Raw genomic sequence first — 20875 nt, 5'->3', positions numbered from 1 at the left:
CGGCAAGTCGGACGCGGCCAATTCTCCGCATCACAGGGTGCTCTCCCCATACAGATACGCATGTGGCTGTTAACTGCGCAGCCGCATGCGTACATGTATGGAGGGAGCCCCTGTGGTGCGGACAATTGGCCGCGTCCGCCGGAAGTGACGGGTCCGGTACCGGCGGATCCAGGAAGCTGAGGATGGCGGCGTGGGAGCGATTCAGGCTTATGGGGCTGGAAGAAGCCCCCGGTATGTATAAAATCTGTTTCTTTTTTCACCCCCCGTTCCTCTCTGGTTCCCTTTAAAGGGATACTGTAGGGGGGGGTCGGGGGAAAATAAACTGAACTTACCCGGGGCTTCTAATGGTCCCCCACAGACATCCTGTGCCCGCGCAGCCACTCACCGATGCTCCGGTTCCGCCTTCAGTTAAATTCTATAATTTCAGACTTTAAAGTCTGAAAACCACTGCACCTTCATTGCCGTGTCCTCGCTCCCGCTGATGTCACCAGGAGCGTACTGCGCAGGCCCAGTATGGTCTGCGACTGCGCAGTACTCTTCTGGTGACATCAGCAGGAGCGAGAACACGGCAATGCAGGCGCGGTGGTTTTCAGACTTTAAAGTCTGAAATTCCAGAAGTGAACCGGAGGCAGGGCCAGAGCATCGGTGAGTGGCTGCATGGGCACAGGATGTCTGCGGGGGACCGTTAGAAGCCCTGGGTAAGTTCAACTCATTTTCCCCCGACCCCCCTACAGTATCCCTTTAAGAGTTCCTTTGACATGTCAAACCAGTATTATACTGTACACACACTGCACTGTTTATTGTAAAAAAAATAAAAATTAAAAAAGTTTTTTTTCTGTGACAAAAACAGCATGGGTTTTCTGCTTGTCAGTGGTCATTAAACATGACCTACGTATACATGCCAACAATGATCATGAATTTTGATAGCAAATGGGTTTCCAGCCCAGCAGCATAGGGTGTTTAGCAGCAATACGTGCTAACGGCACTTTTTCTAGGCAAACATTAATGAGGAGGATTGCTGGTTTTGGCAGATGGTATGTTGATTTTTTTTCCCCCCGACTTGGTTCCATTTATCAGACAAAAAATAGATGCACCCCCTAAACCTAAAAGGTATCCATTTTCAGAGGTGACATCAGGTTACACCATATCCCTCCAGCATGTGAGCCCTGTCCCGATCCCCCCAAAAAAACAGTTCCAAAGACACAATCCTGCCTATAGATCTGCACTTAAAGGACCACTATTGTAGAAAATTGTTACATTTAAATGCATACTTGTTAAATGTACATTAGTACCAGAGTAAAATGCAATATAAATGTTTTGGTTTTTTTTACTATGTCGCTGTCACAATTTATTTTACAAATTTGACAGAAATGATAGGTTTAGGACTAGTCCATAGCCTTATTGCGGATTCTCAGGGTTTTCTTTATTTTTTTAAAAGTAATAGTGGTTGCTCAGTTCAACTTCCAAAATAGTGAGCAAGTGATAAGAGAGGCTGGCCGGCATCTTTGTATAGACCTTTTCTCAGGGAGAGCTTTTGTTAAAAAGAAAATACTAAGAATCTCCTATGTGAAGATGGACTAGTCCAAAATGTCAGATTTAAAATGCTTACTGTAAGCAACAGCAACATAGCAGAAAAATTAGTGCATCTTACCCTGGGAGAAATGTACTTTTACACACATGTATTTTTAATTTTACAAATTTTGCAATAGTGTTCCTTTAAGAGCAAGTGATCAGTACCATCCCTCTCCTATAAGTAACAGTGGGAGAGTTTGTGAAGGCCACAACATGCGTTCCTTCAGATACTAAAGCCTGAAGAAATTGCATTGTATCATCTCTTCATAGGTGGGTTTTATTTTGGGTGAGGGGGAGAGGTTTTTTTTTATTTGATGGACGATTGGGGATAGAGACCCTGGAAAAAATTGTCAAACATTCCATTTTTTGTATTACTCTTTAAAGAGAACCTACCCTTTCAATAACATGAAGAGAATATTCTGCTGGGTGCATATATATTCCACGGTTGGGGTTCGCGTGCCAATTTGCCTTCGTAAAATGTTGTTGAAGATTTGAGCTACGTCCTTTTTACCCTGAAACAAAAAAAGTATAAAACCTTGTATCACATTTTGAAAGGAAACACAAAGGAGACCTAGAGCCCAATGTTGTGTAGTACGTCCGCGGCAAATGGTATAGTGCACAACAATGCAATTGTTATACTCACAAATGTAGGTTGCCACACAGGCAACCACTGGAAAGGCAGGCGGGGAGAATTATGACCTGACCCCGCTCAGGTTTAAGAAGTCGCTCTCTGTAGACAGGAAAGAATGGGGAAACACCCCTCCACTAAGGGTGGACTAGACAATTATTAGAGTAGTAACACAGAGGCGCCAATGAGAATAAAAACCATTAAAAACCGTCTAAAAAACGGGAAGTTGGTGGACTCACCTCCCTCATGGAAAGAAAGACCGGACAATGGGACCTTACTCACAGTATAAAGTAACTTTTATTAAAAAAAAGCTCCAAAGTTGCAATGCGTTTCACGGGCCAAAATCCAGCTTCATCAGGCAATTATATGGAGGTACAAGGTTGGGTCAACGTTTTGGCTAAGTGCCTCTGTCCGGTCTTTGTTTCCATGAGGCAGGCGAGTCCACCTACTTCCCCCTTTTTGGACTGTTTTTAATGGTTTTTAGCAGGGCTGTGGAGTCGGAGTTGGAGTCGAGGAGTCGGGGCAATTTTGGGCACCCGGAGTCTGAGTTGGAGTCGTGGTTTCAGAAACTGAGGAGTCGGAGTCGGGAGTCGGAGTCACATGATTTTTGTACAAAATCCACAGCCCTGTTAAGTATTTGACTAAGGAGTCGGAGTTGAGGAGTCGGAGTCTGAGCAATTTTGGGTACCCGGAGTCGTGGTTTCAGAAACTGAGGAGTCGGAGTTGGAATATTTTTGTACCGACTCCACAGCCCTGGTTTTTATTCTCATTGGCGCCTCTGTGTTACTACTCTAATACTTGTATCACATTTATACACCTGACAAGAAAATAACAGCACCTTATGACTGCAGTCAACAGTTTCCTTATTAGACCATCACAAGCAGTTTTATCTCAGCAGAAAATACTCTTGCCCTTGTGCAAAGATGTGTATGATCAGACTATAGTAAACCTCAATTAGAATTTTGTCCTCATGTCTGTTCAGATAGGAAGGGTTGTAACAAGGAAATGGTAGGGAGAAAGAAGCACAATGCCCCATATTATGGAGGAATATAACAGCAGTACCACAGAGAAATCCAATCAAAGTGCCTGCCGTTACCCCAAATGAGGTCAGTAATAGTATGTGATACAATATGACTGGTTCAGGTGACAGTAATCTAATGTCTGCAGGGAGGGGTGGCAGCGCTTCCAAAAGCAGGCTGCATCTGAATGACTACCAGCCTAGGTCCGCAGAGCCTGTGGTACCCTTCCAAAAGGATGGCCTCATCGCGGTGGATGGGTCCAGTAGGGAATACTTTGCATGCAAACTGTTTTGGAAGCTAACATCCTCCATTAATGGGAAGCGCTGCAACCTCTCCCTGCTGTCTAAAAATGTAAATTTACCTTATGGCTAGCTGCTCCCATTTGACATTTGTTTGCATTCCGTCTTTATCAGAGATTAGGGTTCTAGTGCATAATGGTAGCATCTGTTTTGAATACAAGGTGTTTATGCTGCCTTTAGGGGGCTCTGCATGCCTCTGTTGGTTGTGAAGTTTTAATTATTATGAGGTTATATGGTTCTGATATCTTCAATAGAATGCAGTGAATAATTTGTGTCACTAACAGTCCATAAACTCTTCACAATGTATTTTCCCATCATGGCCCAAGTTTAATACCCTTAATACAATCAAGAGTGTTCCCGCCTTCCCTGCCGTCAAGCACGACATGTGCAGTACACTTGCGCCTACGCATGACGTGTTTACCGGTGGGGGAAGGTGATTAAGAGTATGTGTTGCCGGGTGCAGTCTGTCAGTCGGCCGAAAACTAAACTAACACGCGCCGGGGACCGGAGGACACTTGAGGAGCGGCGAGGGCACAGGACAGCTGCAGGGGGCTTGGGGAAGCCCCAGGTAAGTGAACACCCCCCCCCCCCCCCCACCCAAGTTTAATGCTGGATACACAAACAATGCGTTTCCGCGTTCGTTGCGTCCGTCGATACGCGTCGATTCAATTATTTCCGACATGTCCGATTCGCGGGTCGATTGATCGTTAGGTCGATTTGCCATACTTACATGGCATTCGACCTAATAAATCATCGAAATGCGTTCGGGAATGCTCGGAAATAATCGAATCGACGCGTATCGACGGTCGCATTCGACGCGGAAACTCATGGTGTGTATCCAGCATAAGATTCACTTTAAGGTTTAGGGGAGTGGCGTGCACAATGGAGTTGGCCAATGCTCGGCCAAGTCAATCCACTAGCCGGATCGCTTATGGAGCATCAGCCATTGTACACATGCATGACTATCGGCTAAGGCGTTCGCCTTAGACAACTTTGATCATGCGTGTGTACGAGCCTTTAAAATTCCTCAAAAGTCTCACCTCAAAATCAATGAGCTGTAGATCGGCAACCAAAGTCCCCAGGAGTCCACTATTGTACAGTTCCTGAGCTAGTTGTGCCACGGCTTCAGTTTGAGGCTCCTTCTCATTGGTGCCATACAAAATCTCCTTCATAGCAACCAGGTTTTTTGACACTTCTTCGGTTGCCTGTAAAAAAAAGGTGAAAACAATAATTGGTATGGCTGGGAACCAAATATAAACTAGTGAAGGTGCCAATACCACATTTGGCAAGAACAAAACAATTTCACAGTCCATGTAAACCTGAGGTGCAGCAAGAGAGAGTGCTCACAAGTCCCCCAAAACCACCGGATTTACCTAAACAACCCTTCTGTAGACACATCATGCAGACAGACGCACAGGTTTACAAACATCATGACAACATCCAGAGTGCCGGCATCCTGGGAATCAAGTTACAGAACAGCCTATTCAAAATAAGACCAATAGGATCTGAAGTGTGTTAGTTTTAGAAACACAATTACAAATAGTGACTGAAAACACAGACTCGGTAGAGGATAAACCAGTAGTGACTTAGTGAAATCATTGATGCCTAAAATTCCTCAAATTACACTTTGGCCCTTATTTAATTTACTTCTTCTCCTACGTTTTCTTTTAGATGTTGTAATTTCAAGCTTGCAGAGAAGCATTTGTCGGCTTTCGGCGGTGCTTCCCAGCGTGCAGAGTTTTCCCCCACAGGGTTACACAGAAGCGTTGCGGTAAACAATCCTGGAAGCAAGATGTTGTTTCGAGGATCAGCTAAGCGCCGGGCAGAAAACTGCGAAAAATTGGGATTGAAACGTGGAGGCTGAGCCAACGACGGCAATTGATAGTACTGATGGCGTTAAGCGCCGAAGCCATTCGTTGCAGAACCGTCCGCCTGAACCAGCCCTTAAAGAGACTCAGAGATTTTGCATCAAAGTTTTTTTTTCTTTTTACTTAATCGGGGCTTCTTCCAGCCTCATAAGCATGGATGTGTCCCTCGCCGTCTTCCCGTTGTCCTCCGTTCATCCGCAATCAGCCCCAGTAACTGGCTCAATCGCCTCCAGTCTGGGTCAGCCTGTACAGAAGACCCCGGCTGACGTCACTGAGCCAGATACTGGGGCTGATTACCACTAAACAAAGGACCTCGCTTATGGGGCTGGAGGAAGCCCAGAGGAAGTAAAAAAAAAAAACAAAACAAAAAAAAAAAAAAAAAACTTTGTGCCACGAGATCTCTGGTCATTTTTCATCTTCTGTTTAAAGATAATCTCCTAGGAAACAACGTCTGAGAAAAAGTGAAATGAATAAGGGCCTTTATATGCTTTCTGTACTATATACACTTCATTGGGCAGCAGATCAAGTGTGACAATTATAGGCCAGAGTTTTAAGAACCAGCACAAAGCATTGGTCAGGTCATTTACTTCGATAAAACAGACACGTTATTTTTGCAGCAGAAATACTGCATAAATATAAGACAGAGGGCCTTGTTCATGGGCATCTGGTTTAACATTTCTCCCGGCCACCTTGTACAGGGTAGATCAGTGATCCTTCTGGCTTCAGTGCTCTTTGATTCACACCCCTAAAACTTGCATGTGACTAGTGAGGTCAGAATACCTGATTTGACCTGGTTTGACACATTCCACTGGATTAATCACTGTGCCTGAAATGGTACACAGCAACCACTTTGACTATAATAAACTACTGTAGGATATAAAAAGAAAATATATAAATAGTTGCTTTTTGCATGCATCTGTCCAGGTGCATATAACATCTACAGTACTCTTACCCCAAGCCATTTTGTTAGTCTTCAGGGAGAAGTTAAGGGTGAACCTAAACCTGACTTGGAATGACAATATGCATAATGAAAGGAGTTAACACTCCCCTCCATTATACTGCTAGTGATCTTCTGCTGTAAAGTCAGGATCCAGCAGGCTATCACCTCCACTGTGCGCTACACTTCAGCCAGCCTGCTGCCTGAAAGTGTCCACAGCTTAGGCAGGGGGCCCGAATAGTAACTCTGACCATTCACAAACATTCAGGGAGTTTAGATGTTCTGAAAATGTACAGCAACTAACTACATACATCACAAGGCCACAAGTTCTGCTGCCCAATATTGTCACAGGCATGCCTCTGTCCATATAACTGGTTTATATCAGAACTGTGTTTACAGTCACTTAATATGTTACCATAGAGAGGGATGCATCAGTGCTAGCAGATGTACCCCAAACCCGGTTTCCTAAGAGACAGCTAATAGTGCATGTTTTCTGCTTGCCTTCCGTTACCAAAAAGAGAAAGCCAGACTATAGGTTTAAAGTTCTGATTAGAGTGGAAAAGGGTTAACCTCTTATGGTAAAATACACACTAAGGGTTGGTTCACACTTGCTTAACATTTTGGGGCAATTTTTAAGCTTCGCTTAGCGCAGGAAGTGTATCCTAATGTTAAAAATAGGATCCGCCTCCACCATTAAACAAAAAAAAATAAAACTGATCCGCTTGCCTGCATTGTGGTAAGCGTAATGCAAAGGCCGAACTTTGCACATTTTCCCAGACCATACAAGAAAATGTATGCACTAAAAGCCTATGAAAACATGCAGTGTCTGTTCTCACTAGGTTAGTTGCCACGTCCGCTTTACCCATTTCGATTGCCGCCATGACGTAATTACTTACGTGTGCCGCTGCCGCTCATTCCCATGTACACAGCCGGTGGCTGGCAGAAGCATGGGGATCTCCACTGTACTGCAAAAGACCAATAAGAATCCTCAGCAATAGGGAGAATTCTCATTGGTTCATGGTGAACCAATGAGAATTCTCCTTGTTGCTTGGGAGAATTGACCTAATGTAGCCTATGGAGAGCCCCATGCTCCTGCCGGCCTCCGGGCTGAATAAAGACGGATGGCAAAAAGACGGGTGAATGGTGATGTGTACGAGCGGACGTGATCGATGATGGACATGTGATTGAAGCGGACGGGCAGACTCAAAGCGGACAGTGAGATTGCTCCAAGTGGAACCTTACTATGTTCGTTTTGCATCCGCTCTAGTGTGAACCGGCCCTTACTTTCAAGTCCCAGGATAACATCACAACTTTAGAGGAAACCCCACTGAAGCAAGGGGAAATCCCAACTCAGATGGTTGTCATTAAAGGCCATTTCACATAAGCGTTAAGGGACATCTTGTTTAGCCGATGCTAAATGCTTTTCTGCAGCTGAGCAAAAAAGGGGATGGAATTGGTTAGCGGCATTCAGTTGTTGTGCCACATTTTAAGCCCCTTAGGGGAACATGGAAGGGCCTAACTTTACTGATCCTGGATGCTACCTGTAGCGTCCGGGATGAGACTAGTTGATGTAGTGCTGTGTTTACACAGACGGGAAAAGCTGGTACCGCTGTTTCAAAAGCGCTTCCATTAATTTGAACAGACAGAGCTTTTTGTGCCCGTGCTGTCTATTGGGTAAAGAAAATGTCAGGAAAAAGTCTGCTTTACAAAAACAAAAATCTGAGAAGTACAAACCCTTCTTTACTCTACCTAGAACAATTTTTTTTAATAAATATTTCCTTTAAGAGCAAAGCTCAATACCTCTGCTCCTACGTAGACATGCAAAAAATACACACTATTAGCAGTAGACTAGAATGCTAAATACATGTTCCTGGAATATCAGGCCGTCATTTCTCTGTCATATGTGCCATTAGTTGATTGTCCCAATGGAGAGGTTAGTAACTCCTTCACAGTGAAGATGTCCTCCACCAGAAAACCCTACAAAGAAAACGTTCTGACAGAGGACACATATTAACCGATAAAACTGATGTTCTGTCCATCTTCTGCTTCCCAAAGGAGCTTCTTTTGGCTTTGTGCCAGGCCACTTTCTTTGGATCCTTGTTGCCGCCACTAATTTGCAAGTCATCTGAAGCGTACATGGAAAGTGAGATTTTTGAACCAGAAGCGGGACGGTTTAGAGAATTGGATTGGAGTTGGGGGGAGTTGAACTTGGGGGGTAAAAGCAGCTGTGAAACAAAACAGGATAAAAAGCAATGTATGATTTGAACAAATAAATCGAAAAATTAAACAACTCGTATGGCCAGCTCATTTCAAAGCCTTAAAGAGACTCCGTAACAAAAATTGCATCCTGTTTTTTATCATCCTACAAGTTTCAAAAGCTATTCTAATGTGTTCTGGCTTACTGCAGCACTTTCTACTATCACAGTCTCTGTAAAAAAATCAATGCATCTTTCCTCTGTCAGACTTGTCGGCCTGTGTCTGGAAGGCTGCCAAGTTCTTCAGTGTTGTGGTTCTGCTATGAACTCCCCCTTCCAGGCCCCTCTATGCACACTGCCTGTGTATTATTTAGATTAGGGTAGCTTCTCTCTTCTCTCTTATCTTTTACAAGCTGGATAAATCGTCCTCTGAGCTGGCTGGGCTTTCACATACTGAAGAATTACAGACAAGGGCAAAGCTGTTTGCAGGAAGAAAAGAGCAGCCTGAAACTTCAGTGCATGAGAACTGCAGGGGGAAAGAAACACACAATGACCTCTTGAGATTCAAAAGGAAGGGTGTATACAGCCTGCTTGTGTATGGATGTATTTTCTATGTGTGGACATGCTGTACATCAACCTACTTCCTGTTTTGGTGGCCATTTTGTTTGTCTATAAACAAACTTTTTAAAACTGTTTTTAACCACTTTTAATGCGGCGAGGAGCGGCGAAATTGTGACAGAGGGGAATAGGAGATGTCCCCTAACGCACTGGTATGTTTACTTTTGTGTGATTTTAACAATACAGATTCTCTTTAAAGCAGTAGGATCAGCAATGATATGCCAGGGAAAAAAACACATATAAGTAGATAAATATTTGGTCTAATTGCATAACAAGTATTGTACTGTCCACGTTTTGATTTCAGTGAATTTTATATAGTATGCTAAATGAAGAGAATTAGGTTCCTGGGGGGAACCATGTCTTTTGCCCACAGTTTGAGGCTAAATCCTGATGTCATTTCTGCCCTTAACTTTTTTCTTTTCTCCTCCAATCGCTGAGTCACTTCAGCCTTGCTTGTAAACACAAGTGAGCAGAGGATCGTGTTACAGATAGGCAGCTAGGCAGGGAAATAAATGGAAGAGGAGGAATATTTTATAGATAAAAAGACCCCCAGCACGCAACTGTTTGGCACTGACTATTAAAAGGCCTGTGCTTCTAAAGTATGTAATAACTCCAAACCCTAACAGCAGAAAAAGTTTTGAATGCAGGATTAGCATCTTTATAACTTAACACACTCAGACCAGTTGCTGTTGAAATTTGATTTTTATGGTGACAATCTCGCTTTAAAGGGAACCGTAACTCAAAAAAAAAAAAAAAAAAAAAAAGTTTCAATTACCTGGGGCATCTGCCAGCCCCCCTGCAGCCATCCTGTGCCCTTGCAGTCACTCATAGCTCCTCCGATCCCCCGCCACCAGCTAGTTTCGTTTTTGACGACTCGGAGGAAGCTATCGCAGACATTAACAAGTAAATTTTTTACACGTTGCAGGTGCAATACGTAAAAAAGGACGCGTTAATGTTTGCGATAGCTTCCTGCACCAGCAGAAATGCATGCAAAGGTATGCATGGCGGCCCGCCGACTAGCTGAAACGGGGGATCAGAGGAGCCATGAGTGACTGCGAGGGCACAGGATGGCTGCAGGGGGCTGGTAGAAGCCCCAGGTAAGTGAAACTCATTTTTTTTCTAGAGTTAAGGTTCCCTTTAAGGGCCCTTTTACATAGGCAGCTGAACTGCTGAGCAGTTACCAAGCTGCAACAAGCAGTTGACAGGCGGCAGCAGCAGCAGCAAGCAGTTGTGAGAGTTAGACAGTCTTTTCAGTGCCTATCAACTGCATGTGGAAAAGGCATGTGGTAGGTCTGCCTTCAGACCTACCTCTTCTATGAGAGCTTACCTACACAACTAGCTGTCCATTATACCACTTATATGACAGAATAAGATCATATGGCATATAACCAGTCATATCTAGAGCTCCTGTAAGCAGAATGCCCTATGTGATTCACCTGGGAATACCATAAGAGTCTACAGTGTGCATAGATACAATAACGCTGGGCACACCTTATAGGCTTTTAAACAGGTTAGCCATTAGGTTCAAAATAAATATTGACTAATTTAAAAAAAAAAAAAAAAAAAAAAAACTACTTTACAAAAAGACAGTCCCCCTCAAATCACGTTTAATTGTTATGTCGATCAACCACTGACCAGAAAAGGCTGTTCTTCAGGAGACTGAATGGGCCCAAGCATGATTCGGGGTCACCTAAGCTGGATAGTCACGTGGGCGAAGTGCCACAGTTTTGTACTGTAGCAAGTAGTGAGGGATCTTGGCAGCCTGCATGTAATACGCTGGCATGGCCCGAAAGCGTGTCATGTGATGTCCTGTTGCCATAGAGACGCAATGCCGGAGGCGGGTATCAGTTGAGCGTTAACCCTTGCTTATCCCCCCTTGTGACTCTGCAGGAAGGGAGGAGATGAATACAGCCACCTAGTGGCGGGTCGGATTTACAGTGCATGCGGGTCAGATACGGCCTGCAGGCTGTAGTTTGCTCAGCACTAGTCTAGTGTGTGGAAGGATTTGACCATCCATGATTATATTCGGCGTTACACTTTAACCACTTCCCCTCGGACAAGTAACTACGTCCCTGCATTTCCCCATATCTTCTTGCAGGGGCGTAGCCACTGCGTCCCTCCCCACCGTGCACTCCCGCTGCACCGACCCAATCCCCCCGCTTGTTACTGCCATTGATCGTTAACTGAGAGATTAATGAATGGAAACACAGTTCCCATACCTTGATCTAAGTCCCTCTGTGAATGACCGCGGCCGTTTATGAGACAGTGCAGTCATTCACAAAAACGATACTTAATTACGTCAACATGTATTATTTTAAAACTATAATGGCCGAAAATTGAGAAAGATTTTTTTCAATTTTTTCCTGTTAAAATGCAGTGAGAATAAAATAATTCTTAGCATAAGTGTACTCCCAGAGAAAGCACAATTGGTGGCAAAATAAACAAGATATAGATTGCTTCATTGTGATAAATAGTAATAAAGGTATAGACAAATGAATGGAAGGAGCGCTGACAGGTGAAAATTGCTGGTTTTTTTTTTTTTTAAGGAGAAGAACCCTTAAAGGGGCACTACAGCGAAAAACTGTAAATGTAAAATATGTGCAAACATACACAAATAAGAAGTAGGTTTCTTTCAATGTAAAATGAGCCATAAATTACTTTTCTCCTATGTTGCTGTCACTTACAGCAGGTAGTAGAAATCTGACAGAAGTGACAGGTTTTGGACTAGTCCATCTCTTCATAGGGGATTCTCAGCAAGGCTTTTATTCTTGATAAAGATATTCAATAAAAAGGATTTAAACAATGATGCTGGCCGGCTTGCCTGCTCCCTACGCAGTTTTTTGGCAGGTGGACAGAGCAACTGCCATTCACTTATGCTGCATACACACTTGAGAGAAAAGTCTTTGGAAAAGGCAAGATCACAGACCAATTTTACCCCCTTCCATGTAGTATGAGAGCCATACCTACACAGTCTATTCTATGGAGCTGAACTCCCCATCAGATAAAATCTTTGCAAGATGCTGCACACAAAGATGCCCGTACACATTCAAAAGATCATTATCTGCAAAAGATCTCTTCCTGCAAAATGCATTCATAGTCTATGAGATCTGCAGATCCTCATACACACCTTGTTTAACAGACTTCATCTGCATATCTGGCAATCATCTGCAGATCTGAAAATCCATCCTTGTGGATCTGTTCTGCAGATCTGCGGATGATTGCCTGTTAAACAAGGTGTGTATGATGATCTGCAGATCTCAGACTATGAATGCATTTTGCAGGAATGGATCTATTGCAGGAAGAGATCTTTTGCAGATACTGATCTTTTGAGTGTGTACGGGCATCTGTGTGTGCAGCATCTTGCAAAGATTTTATCTGATGGGGAGTTCAGCTCCATATAATAGACTGTGTAGAGTATGGCTCTCATACTAAATGGAAGGGGGTATAATTGGTCTGTGATCTTGCCTTTTCCAAAGACTTTTATCTCAAGTGTGTATGCAGCATAAGTGCTTTTAAAAATATATCCCTGAGAATCCCCTATAAAGAGATGGACTAGTCCAAAACCTGTCACTTCTGTCAGATTTCTACAACCTACTGTAAGTGACAGCAACATAGGAAACAATTTATGGCTCATTTTACTCTGGAAAAAAAATGTACTTAATTTGAATATGTTTGCACATATTTTAAATTTTACAGTTTTTCGCTGTAGTGTAGTGTAGTGGTTAAATTGCATGCAGTTTTTCTGTGTATTTTTTGATCAGTCTGACAGTCCTAAGTTTCTTTGGTTTGAAAAAAATAGTGCAAAACTGCACAGCACACATATTTTACCCTTTATGAAATTAACCTGGGGCACAGTGAGGTTTACAGGAACATTAAAAAAAAAAGAGAGAATTTATGGACAGATCTGTACAGGCTGAAAACCACAGGTGTAGAGCATTAAACTAAAAATAAATACTGTACATAAATAAATAAAAAACAACATCATGACAAAGATTAGTGCTGCTCAAGTTTTTTCGTTAGTCATGCCATGTTTCTTATCAAGTAAAAAAAAGTAAGAACAGTTAAAATGGGCGCAAGGTGCACCTAGTGATTTGGGCACCAAAATAGGCTGGAATGTGTGGCTATGTGTGGCTATAGCCAGTGGCGTAGCTAAGGAGCTGTGCGCCCCTATGCAGGTTTTACAATGGGGCCCCCCAGGCACTCTATACATAACAATTGATACGGTGCACCAAAACATGCCAATGGCAACTACAGTATCAGGAGGTGCAAGAACGGGATGGGGTGTAGAGATGTAGCGAACGGTTCGCCGACGAACGGTTCCAGGCGAACTTAGGGGGTTTGCATTCGCCTGCACCAGGCGAACTTCTGCGGAAGTTCGATTCGCCCCATAATGCACTATGAGGGTCAACTTTGACCCTCTGCATCACGGTCAGCAGGCACATTGTAGCCATTCAGGCTACACTAAGCCCTGGAGCCCCACCCCCCCCTTATATAAGGCAGGGTCCGGCGGCCATTAGCCTCACTTGTGTGCCTGCTAGAGACAGACTAGGGACAGCTGCTGCAGACTTGTTCTTCTAGGGACAGATTAGTTAGGTTCTTGGCTGCTTAGCTTGCTCCTGGCTGATTTTTATTGCTTTTATAGCACTTCTCAATAGCTTTTGTCAGAGCTCATCCTGTACTTTTTTTTTTTTTTTTCTGTGTGTCAAACTGACACTTTTGTTGCATGCACAGCCTTGCTAACTGATAGCAAGACTGCCAGCAGCCCAGCACATTCAGTGACTACCTGTGTGTGTGACAGGGAGCTGCACATTGTACTACCCAGTACTGCATATACCCCAGTACCTGTTGTGTTTACTTAACCCACCTCATCACTGCATATACCTAGCTTTGTGTTGAGTGAACCCAGCTCACTGCATCTACCTGTTGTGTTGAGTGAGAACCCACCTGGCCACCTCACTGCATCTAACTACCTGTTGTGTTGAGTGAGAACCCACCTCACTGCATCTTAAGTACCTTTACTGTTCAGTGAACCCAGCTCACTGCATCTAACTACCTGTTGTGTTGAGTGAGAACCCACCTCACTGCATATAGCTACAGTGGAGGAAATAATTATTTGACCTCTCACTGATTTTGTAAGTTTGTCCAATGACAAAGAAATGAAAAGTCTCAGAACAGTATCATTTCAATGGTAGGTTTATTTTAACAGTGGCAGATAGCACATCAAAAGGAAAACATAACCTTAAATAAAAGATAGCAACTGATTTGCATTTCATTGAGTGAAATAAGTTTTTGAACCCCTACCAACCATTAAGAGTTCTGGCTCCCACAGAGTGGTTAGACACTTCTACTCAATTAGTCACCCTCATTAAGGACATCTGTCTTAACTAGTCACCTGTATAAAAGACACCTGTCCACAGAATCAATCAATCAAGCAGACTCCAAACTCTCCAACATGGGAAAGACCAAAGAGCTGTCCAAGGATGTCAGAGACAAAATTGTAGACCTGCGCAAGGCTGGAATGGGCTACAAAACCATTAGCAAGAAGCTGGGAGAGAAGGTGACAACTGTTGGTGCGATTGTTCGAAAATGGAAGGAGCACAAAATGACCATCAATCGACCTCGCTCTGGGGCTCCACGCAAGATCTCACCTCGTGGGGTGTCAATGGTTCTGAGAAAGGTGAAAAAGCATCCTAGAACTACACGGGAGGAGTTACTGAATGACCTCAAATTAGCAGGGACCACAGTCACCAAGAAAACCATTGGAAACACATTACACTGCAATGGATTAAAATCCTGCAGGGCTCGCAAGGTCCCCCTGCTCAAGAAGGCACATGTGCAGGCCCGTCTGAAGTTTGCCAATGAACACCTGAATGATTCTGTGAGTGACTGGGAGAAGGTGCTGTGGTCTGATGAGACCAAAATAGAGCTCTTTGGCATTAACTCAACTCGCTGTGTTTGGAGGAAGAAAAATGCTGCCTACGACCCCCAAAACACCGTCCCCACCGTCAAGCATGGGGGTGGAAACATTTTGCTTTGGGGGTGTTTTTCTGCTAAGGGCACAGGACAACTTAATCGCATTAACGGAAAAATGGACGGAGCCATGTATCGTGAAATCCTGAACGACAACCTCCTTCCCTCTGCCAGGAATCTGAAAATGGGTCGTGGATGGGCGTTCCAGCACGACAATGACCCAAAACATACAGCAAAGGCAACAAAGGAGTGGCTCAAGAAGAAGCACATTAAGGTCATGGAGTGGCCTAGTCAGTCTCCGGACCTTAGTCCAATAGAAAACCTATGGAGGGAGCTCAAGCTCAGAGTTGCACAGAGACAGCCTCGAAACCTTAGGGATTTAGAGATGATCTGCAAAGAGGAGTGGACCAAATTCCTCCTTAAATGTGTGCAAACTTGGTCATCAATTACAAGAAACGTTTGACCTCTGTGCTTGCAAACAAGGGTTTTTCCACTAAGTATTAAGTCTTTTATTGTTAGAGGGTTCAAAAACTTATTTCACTCAATGAAATGCAAATCAGTTGCTATCTTTTATTTAAGGTTATTTTTTCGATTTTCCTTTTGATGTGCTATCTGCCACTGTTAAAATAAACCTACCATTGAAATGATACTGTTCTGAGACTTTTCATTTCTTTGTCATTGGACAAACTTACAAAATCGGTGAGGGGTCAAATAATTATTTCCTCCACTGTAGCATCCCCCCGAGATGGACAAAATGGACAAACCAGGTAGAGGAAAAGGTAGAGGCAGACCCAGAGGAAGGCCACCAGGCACCGGCAGGTCTGTGCGAGGTGGCGTTGCTGTGATTTCGTGCGGACCTGGCCCAAAATACAGTGCTCAGAAGAAGGCACGTGCCATCACTTCCCAAAATCGTGATGAGGTGTTTGAGTATTTAACACAGAACACCATCTCCCGCAGCCACCAGCACTACAACAAGCACCACATCCGCTGCATTTGACACTTCGCAGGAATTATTTGGTGGTGGTGGTGAAATCACTGATTCCCAGCCACTACTGCAACAACAACAAGAAGGCGCAGGTACACCACCTCATACGTCTGAGTTAGGTGGCGATAGTATGGACATAACGTGTGTGGATGGGGATGATGGTGGACCACCTGAAGTTGGTGCACTTGAGGAGGTGTCTGAGGAAAGCGCAGCTGGCCAGGAGGATTATGATGACGATTATACGGATACCACATATGTTCCCGGTAGAGGAAATGACCAGGGGGACAGTTCAGAGGAGGAGTCAGAGAGGAGTAGGAGGAGACTACTCCATGATAGAAGCAGAGGGAGCTCGTCCTCAGAAACAGCTGGGGGCAGTGTCCGGCGCCATGTATCGCCAGCTATGGACAGCCAGCCAACATGCCCTTCAACATCAGCTGCTGATGCCACCGTAGCGCCATCACCCCAAAGGGGCTCAGCGGTTTGGAAATTTTTTCACGTGTGTGTCTCAGATCGGAGCAAAGCCATCTGTTGTCTCTGCCAGCAAAAATTGAGCCATGGAAAGGCCAAATCTCACGTAGGGACAAGTGCCTTACGAAGGCACCTGGAGAGAAGGCACAAACAGGTATGGCAAGAACACCTGAGGAAAAGTAGCACCCCTCAAAAGACAAGCCACCCTCCTCCTCCTCTTCCTCCTTCAGGTGCATCGTCTTCATCCACTTTCTCCCTTGCACCTTCACAGCCACCCTCCACACCGCCTCTTCCCTTCAGCGGTTCCTTCTCCTCTGCCCACAGCAGTACCCAGCTGTCCGTGAAGGAAGTATTTGAGCATAAGAAGCAAATGTCTGCCAGTCACCCTCTTGCCCGGCATCTGACAGCTGGCGTAGCGGAACTATTAGCTCGCCAGCTATTACCATACAAGCTGGTGGAGTCGGAGGCTTTCCGTAAGTTTGTGGCCATTGGTACACCGCAGTGGAAGATACCAGGCCGCAATTATTTTTCACAAAAGGCCATACCCAAACTGTACCGTGTAGTTGAGAGGCAAGTGGTGTCATCTCTGGCACACACCGTTGGGTCAAGGATCCACCTGACCACGGATGCCTGGTCTGCCAAGCACGGGCAGGGTCACTACATTACATACACAGCCCATTGGGTCAACCTGGTGACCGATGGCAGCAAGCAGGGAGTACGTGGCTGCGCAGCGGACCGACTTGTCACACCTCCACGGCTTGCAGGCAGGCCTCCAGCCACCTCCTCTCCACCTGCTACCACCGCTTCGCTGTCGTCATCCTCCTCGGCTGGTGCCACGATCTCCTCTCCAGCTACACAGCCCCAGCACCCCAGGGCCTATGCTGCATGCCAGGTACGACGGCGTCACGCAGTGTTAGACATGTCTTGCCTGAAAGCGGAGAGTCACACTGGAGCAGCTCTCCTGGCTGCTCTTAACAAACAGATGGAGCAATGGCTGATCCCGCACAAGCTTGAGATCGGCAACATGGTGTGTGACAACGGCAGCAATCTCATTGCTGCGTTGAATTTGGGAAAGCTGACACACATACCCTGCATGGCACATGTGCTGAATCTGGTCGTGCAAAGATTTGTGTCCAAGTACCCAGGCTTAGAGGACGTCCTGAAGCAGGCCAGGAAGTTGTGTGGGCATTTCAGGCGCTCTTACAAGGCCATGGCACGCTTTGCGGACATTCAGCGTAGAAACAACTTGCCGGTGAGACGCCTGATTTGCGATAGCCCGACTCGCTGGAATTCCACCCTGCTGATGTTCTCTCGCCTGCTAGACCAGGAGAAAGCCGTCACCCAGTACCTGTATCATTACAGTACAAGGACACAATCTGGGAGGATGGGGATGTTGTGGCCCAACAACTGGACACTGATGCAAAATGCATGCAGGGTCATGGAGCCCTTTGAGGAGGTGACTAAACTGGTGAGTCGCGATGAGGGCACCATCAGCGACTTGATCCCCTACGCCTACCCCCTGGAGCGTGCCGTGCGTAGAATGGTGGATACAGCTGTGGAGGAGCGTGAACGAGAAGAGTTACGGCAGCAGGAGTCGTAGGAGCCATTTACACCCGAACCCGATGTTCCCACAACACCTGCGGCAGCACAGAGGGGGGAGGAGGAGGAGGAAGAAGATGAGTCGTGTGGGGAAGGAGAGGAGTCAGACTCTGATGATGGTGAGGAAGGTGTTTCTGTGGAGGAGGAAGAGGCGGCGGAAGAAGAACAACCGCGGCAGCAGTCAAAGGGGGCTTCTGCTGCTCCACGTTCCCGTGGTATTGTTCGTGGCTGGGGGGAGGAAGAGGAGTTGCATCCCGTCACTGAGGAAGAGCAAGAGGAGATGGAGAGCACGTCTGCATCCAGCTTTGTACAGATGTCCTCTTTCATGTTGTCCAACCTGTTGAGGGACCCCCGTATCAAAAAACTCAAGATGAATGACCTGTACTGGGTGGCCACGCTACTAGACCCTCGGTACAGGCACAAAGTGGCGGACCTCTTAGCAACTCAACACAAGGCGGAAAGGATGCAGCACTTGCAGAACAAGCTGTCGATGATGCTTTACAATGCGTTTAAGGGTGATGTGGCTGCACAACGCAATCAAGGTACCACTGGCAGTAACCCTCCTCCTCCCAAGTCCACGCAGGCAAGGACAGGACGCTCCAGCAAACTCAGGGTGATGTCAGACATGCGGACGTTCTTTAGTCCAACTCCTCGCCATAGTCCTTCCGGATCCACCCTCCACCAACGCCTGGACCGGCAGGTAGACTACCTGGCCTTGAGTGTGGATGTAGACTCTGCGAAAAGCGACGATTAACCCTTGGACTACTGGTTGCGCAGGTTTGACCTGTGGCCAGAGCTGTCCCAATTTGCCATACAACTTCTCTCTTGCCCTGCCGAAAGCGTCCTGTCAGAAAGGACCTTCAGTGCAGCTGGAGGCATAGTTACTGAGAAGAGAAGTCGCCTAAGTCACGACAGTGTTCAGTACCTGACCTTTATCAAAATGAATGAGGAATGGATCACGGAGGGCTACTGCACGACCGAAGACTAAGTCAGTCCCCACACACAGAATCTCTGCCTGCAGGCCGCTTGACTGCCTTCTCCGCCACCACCAATAGGGTCCAGGACTCTAGGCGGATTCCTGAATTTTTAAGGCCGCTGCTAGCAGCGGCTACTACACAAATTTTTCCGGTGCGTGTACATGCCTGCCTAATTTTTCTGGCTGCACTGCGGGCGGCTGCAACAAAAAAACAAAAAGGCATGTACATGTGCCCATTCCCCTTCGTGATCATTACCTTGCCGCGGTGAAGGGGCTTGCGCATCACAATGAAGCAATGACCGCCGGCTATTTGAGTGTCTCGGGTGGGGGTGGCACACAAAAGATAATAAGGTCGTTGCTTCATTGTGGTCAGACCAAATTTGATCAGCTGGACAGTCACTGTTGTTCTATCATTGAGCTACCACAGCCCGGCGACCATATGGCCTTGAAAAACGCCACGGCCTACACTCTGGCCACGGTGCGCACCAGTCCAGCACGGCCGTCACTACGCAAACAGCTGTTTGCGCTGCGTTACACAGTGAGTTTGGTGTGTCAGTGTGTAGCAGAACTCTAATTACACTCCCTGATTGATGTATACCCATGCAAGATGTTTTAAAGCACTTTAGGCCTGCAATTTAGCATGCAATGCGATTTCTGCCCTTAAAACGCTGCTTTGCGTCAAATTCAGATTTTGCCCCAGGACTTTGGGCATGTATCCCACTCCGCTATGCCCCCCTCCAGGTGTTAGACCCCTTGAAACATCTTTTCCATCACTTTTGTGGCCAGCATAATTTTTTCTATTTTTCAAAGTTCGCCTCCCCATTGAAGTCTATTGCGGTTCGCAAACTTTTCCGCGAACCGAACCTTCTGCGGAAGTTCGCGAACCGAAAATCGAAGGTTCACGACATCTCTAATGGGGAGCAGTTTGTAAAGGATTACCACTATTCAAAGTATCTATAGAAGTGATTATTATGAGCACAGGACCAATAGAGAGCTAATACTGCAGTTGAGGGAGGGCCCTTCGGGGCCCCTCTGGCCTAAGGGCCCCGATGCGGTCGCTACCTCAGCAACCCCTATTGCTAAGCCCCTGGCTATAGCGGCACCCAGGGTGTAATCTGGGCACCTGAATTTAGTATAGCTGAACTCCGACTAGCGTTAGTACATCACGGGTACAACAGTTAGAGATGATCAGCTACAGTATAGCCAAGTGTCAGGTCTAGCAACAGGAGTTCAGCAATAGGCGCTTGGATATAGTACAAATGGGTGCCGTTCAGCTCTAGCGGCAGGGGATTGGAAATAGACGCTTGACTATGATATAGCCAAGGAGAGGAGGTTATTTGGGTGTGAGAGATCAGCTACAATGGGCACCAAGCTGTATGCAAGCGCGGTGGTAGCTTGGCTATACTATACCGAGCACCAGGGGGTGGCACTAGTAGAAATAGGTGTACGTTGGTGGAGATCTTAGTGTTAGGCGTAGGTAGAGGGGATCTTAGTGTTACTTGTAGATATGGGGGAGGTTAGTGTTACTTGTAGATATGGGGGAGGTTAGTGTTACTTGTAGATATGGGGGAGGTTAGTGTTACTTGTAGATATGGGGGAGGTTAGTGTTACTTGTAGATATGGGGGAGGTTAGTGTTACTTGTAGATATGGGGGAGGTTAGTGTTACTTGTAGATATGGGGGAGGTTAGTGTTAGGTGTAGTTAGGTGGAATTGGTAGCGTTAGGTGTAGGTGTGGGGGAG

General features: G+C 45.8%; 1 protein-coding gene across 1 annotated transcript in view; it reads right to left on the bottom strand.

The window, feature by feature from the left end:
- Positions 1 to 20875, bottom strand: part of LOC137571443 (calcium-binding protein 39) — an 80049-nt gene that overhangs the window by 18015 nt on the left and 41159 nt on the right. The window contains exons 4-5 of the mRNA XM_068280558.1: positions 4559 to 4723; positions 1966 to 2084 (exon numbers count right to left, since the gene is read on the bottom strand). Of these exons, the coding sequence (XP_068136659.1) occupies positions 1966 to 2084; positions 4559 to 4723 (284 nt within the window). The remainder of the gene's footprint in view (positions 1 to 1965; positions 2085 to 4558; positions 4724 to 20875) is intronic.

The sequence above is a fragment of the Hyperolius riggenbachi genome, chromosome 4 (assembly GCF_040937935.1).
Source record: "Hyperolius riggenbachi isolate aHypRig1 chromosome 4, aHypRig1.pri, whole genome shotgun sequence".
Lineage (NCBI taxonomy): Eukaryota > Metazoa > Chordata > Amphibia > Anura > Hyperoliidae > Hyperolius > Hyperolius riggenbachi.
The sequence above is the reverse complement of the archived record's forward strand: the minus strand, read 5'-3'. Positions and strand labels throughout refer to the sequence as shown.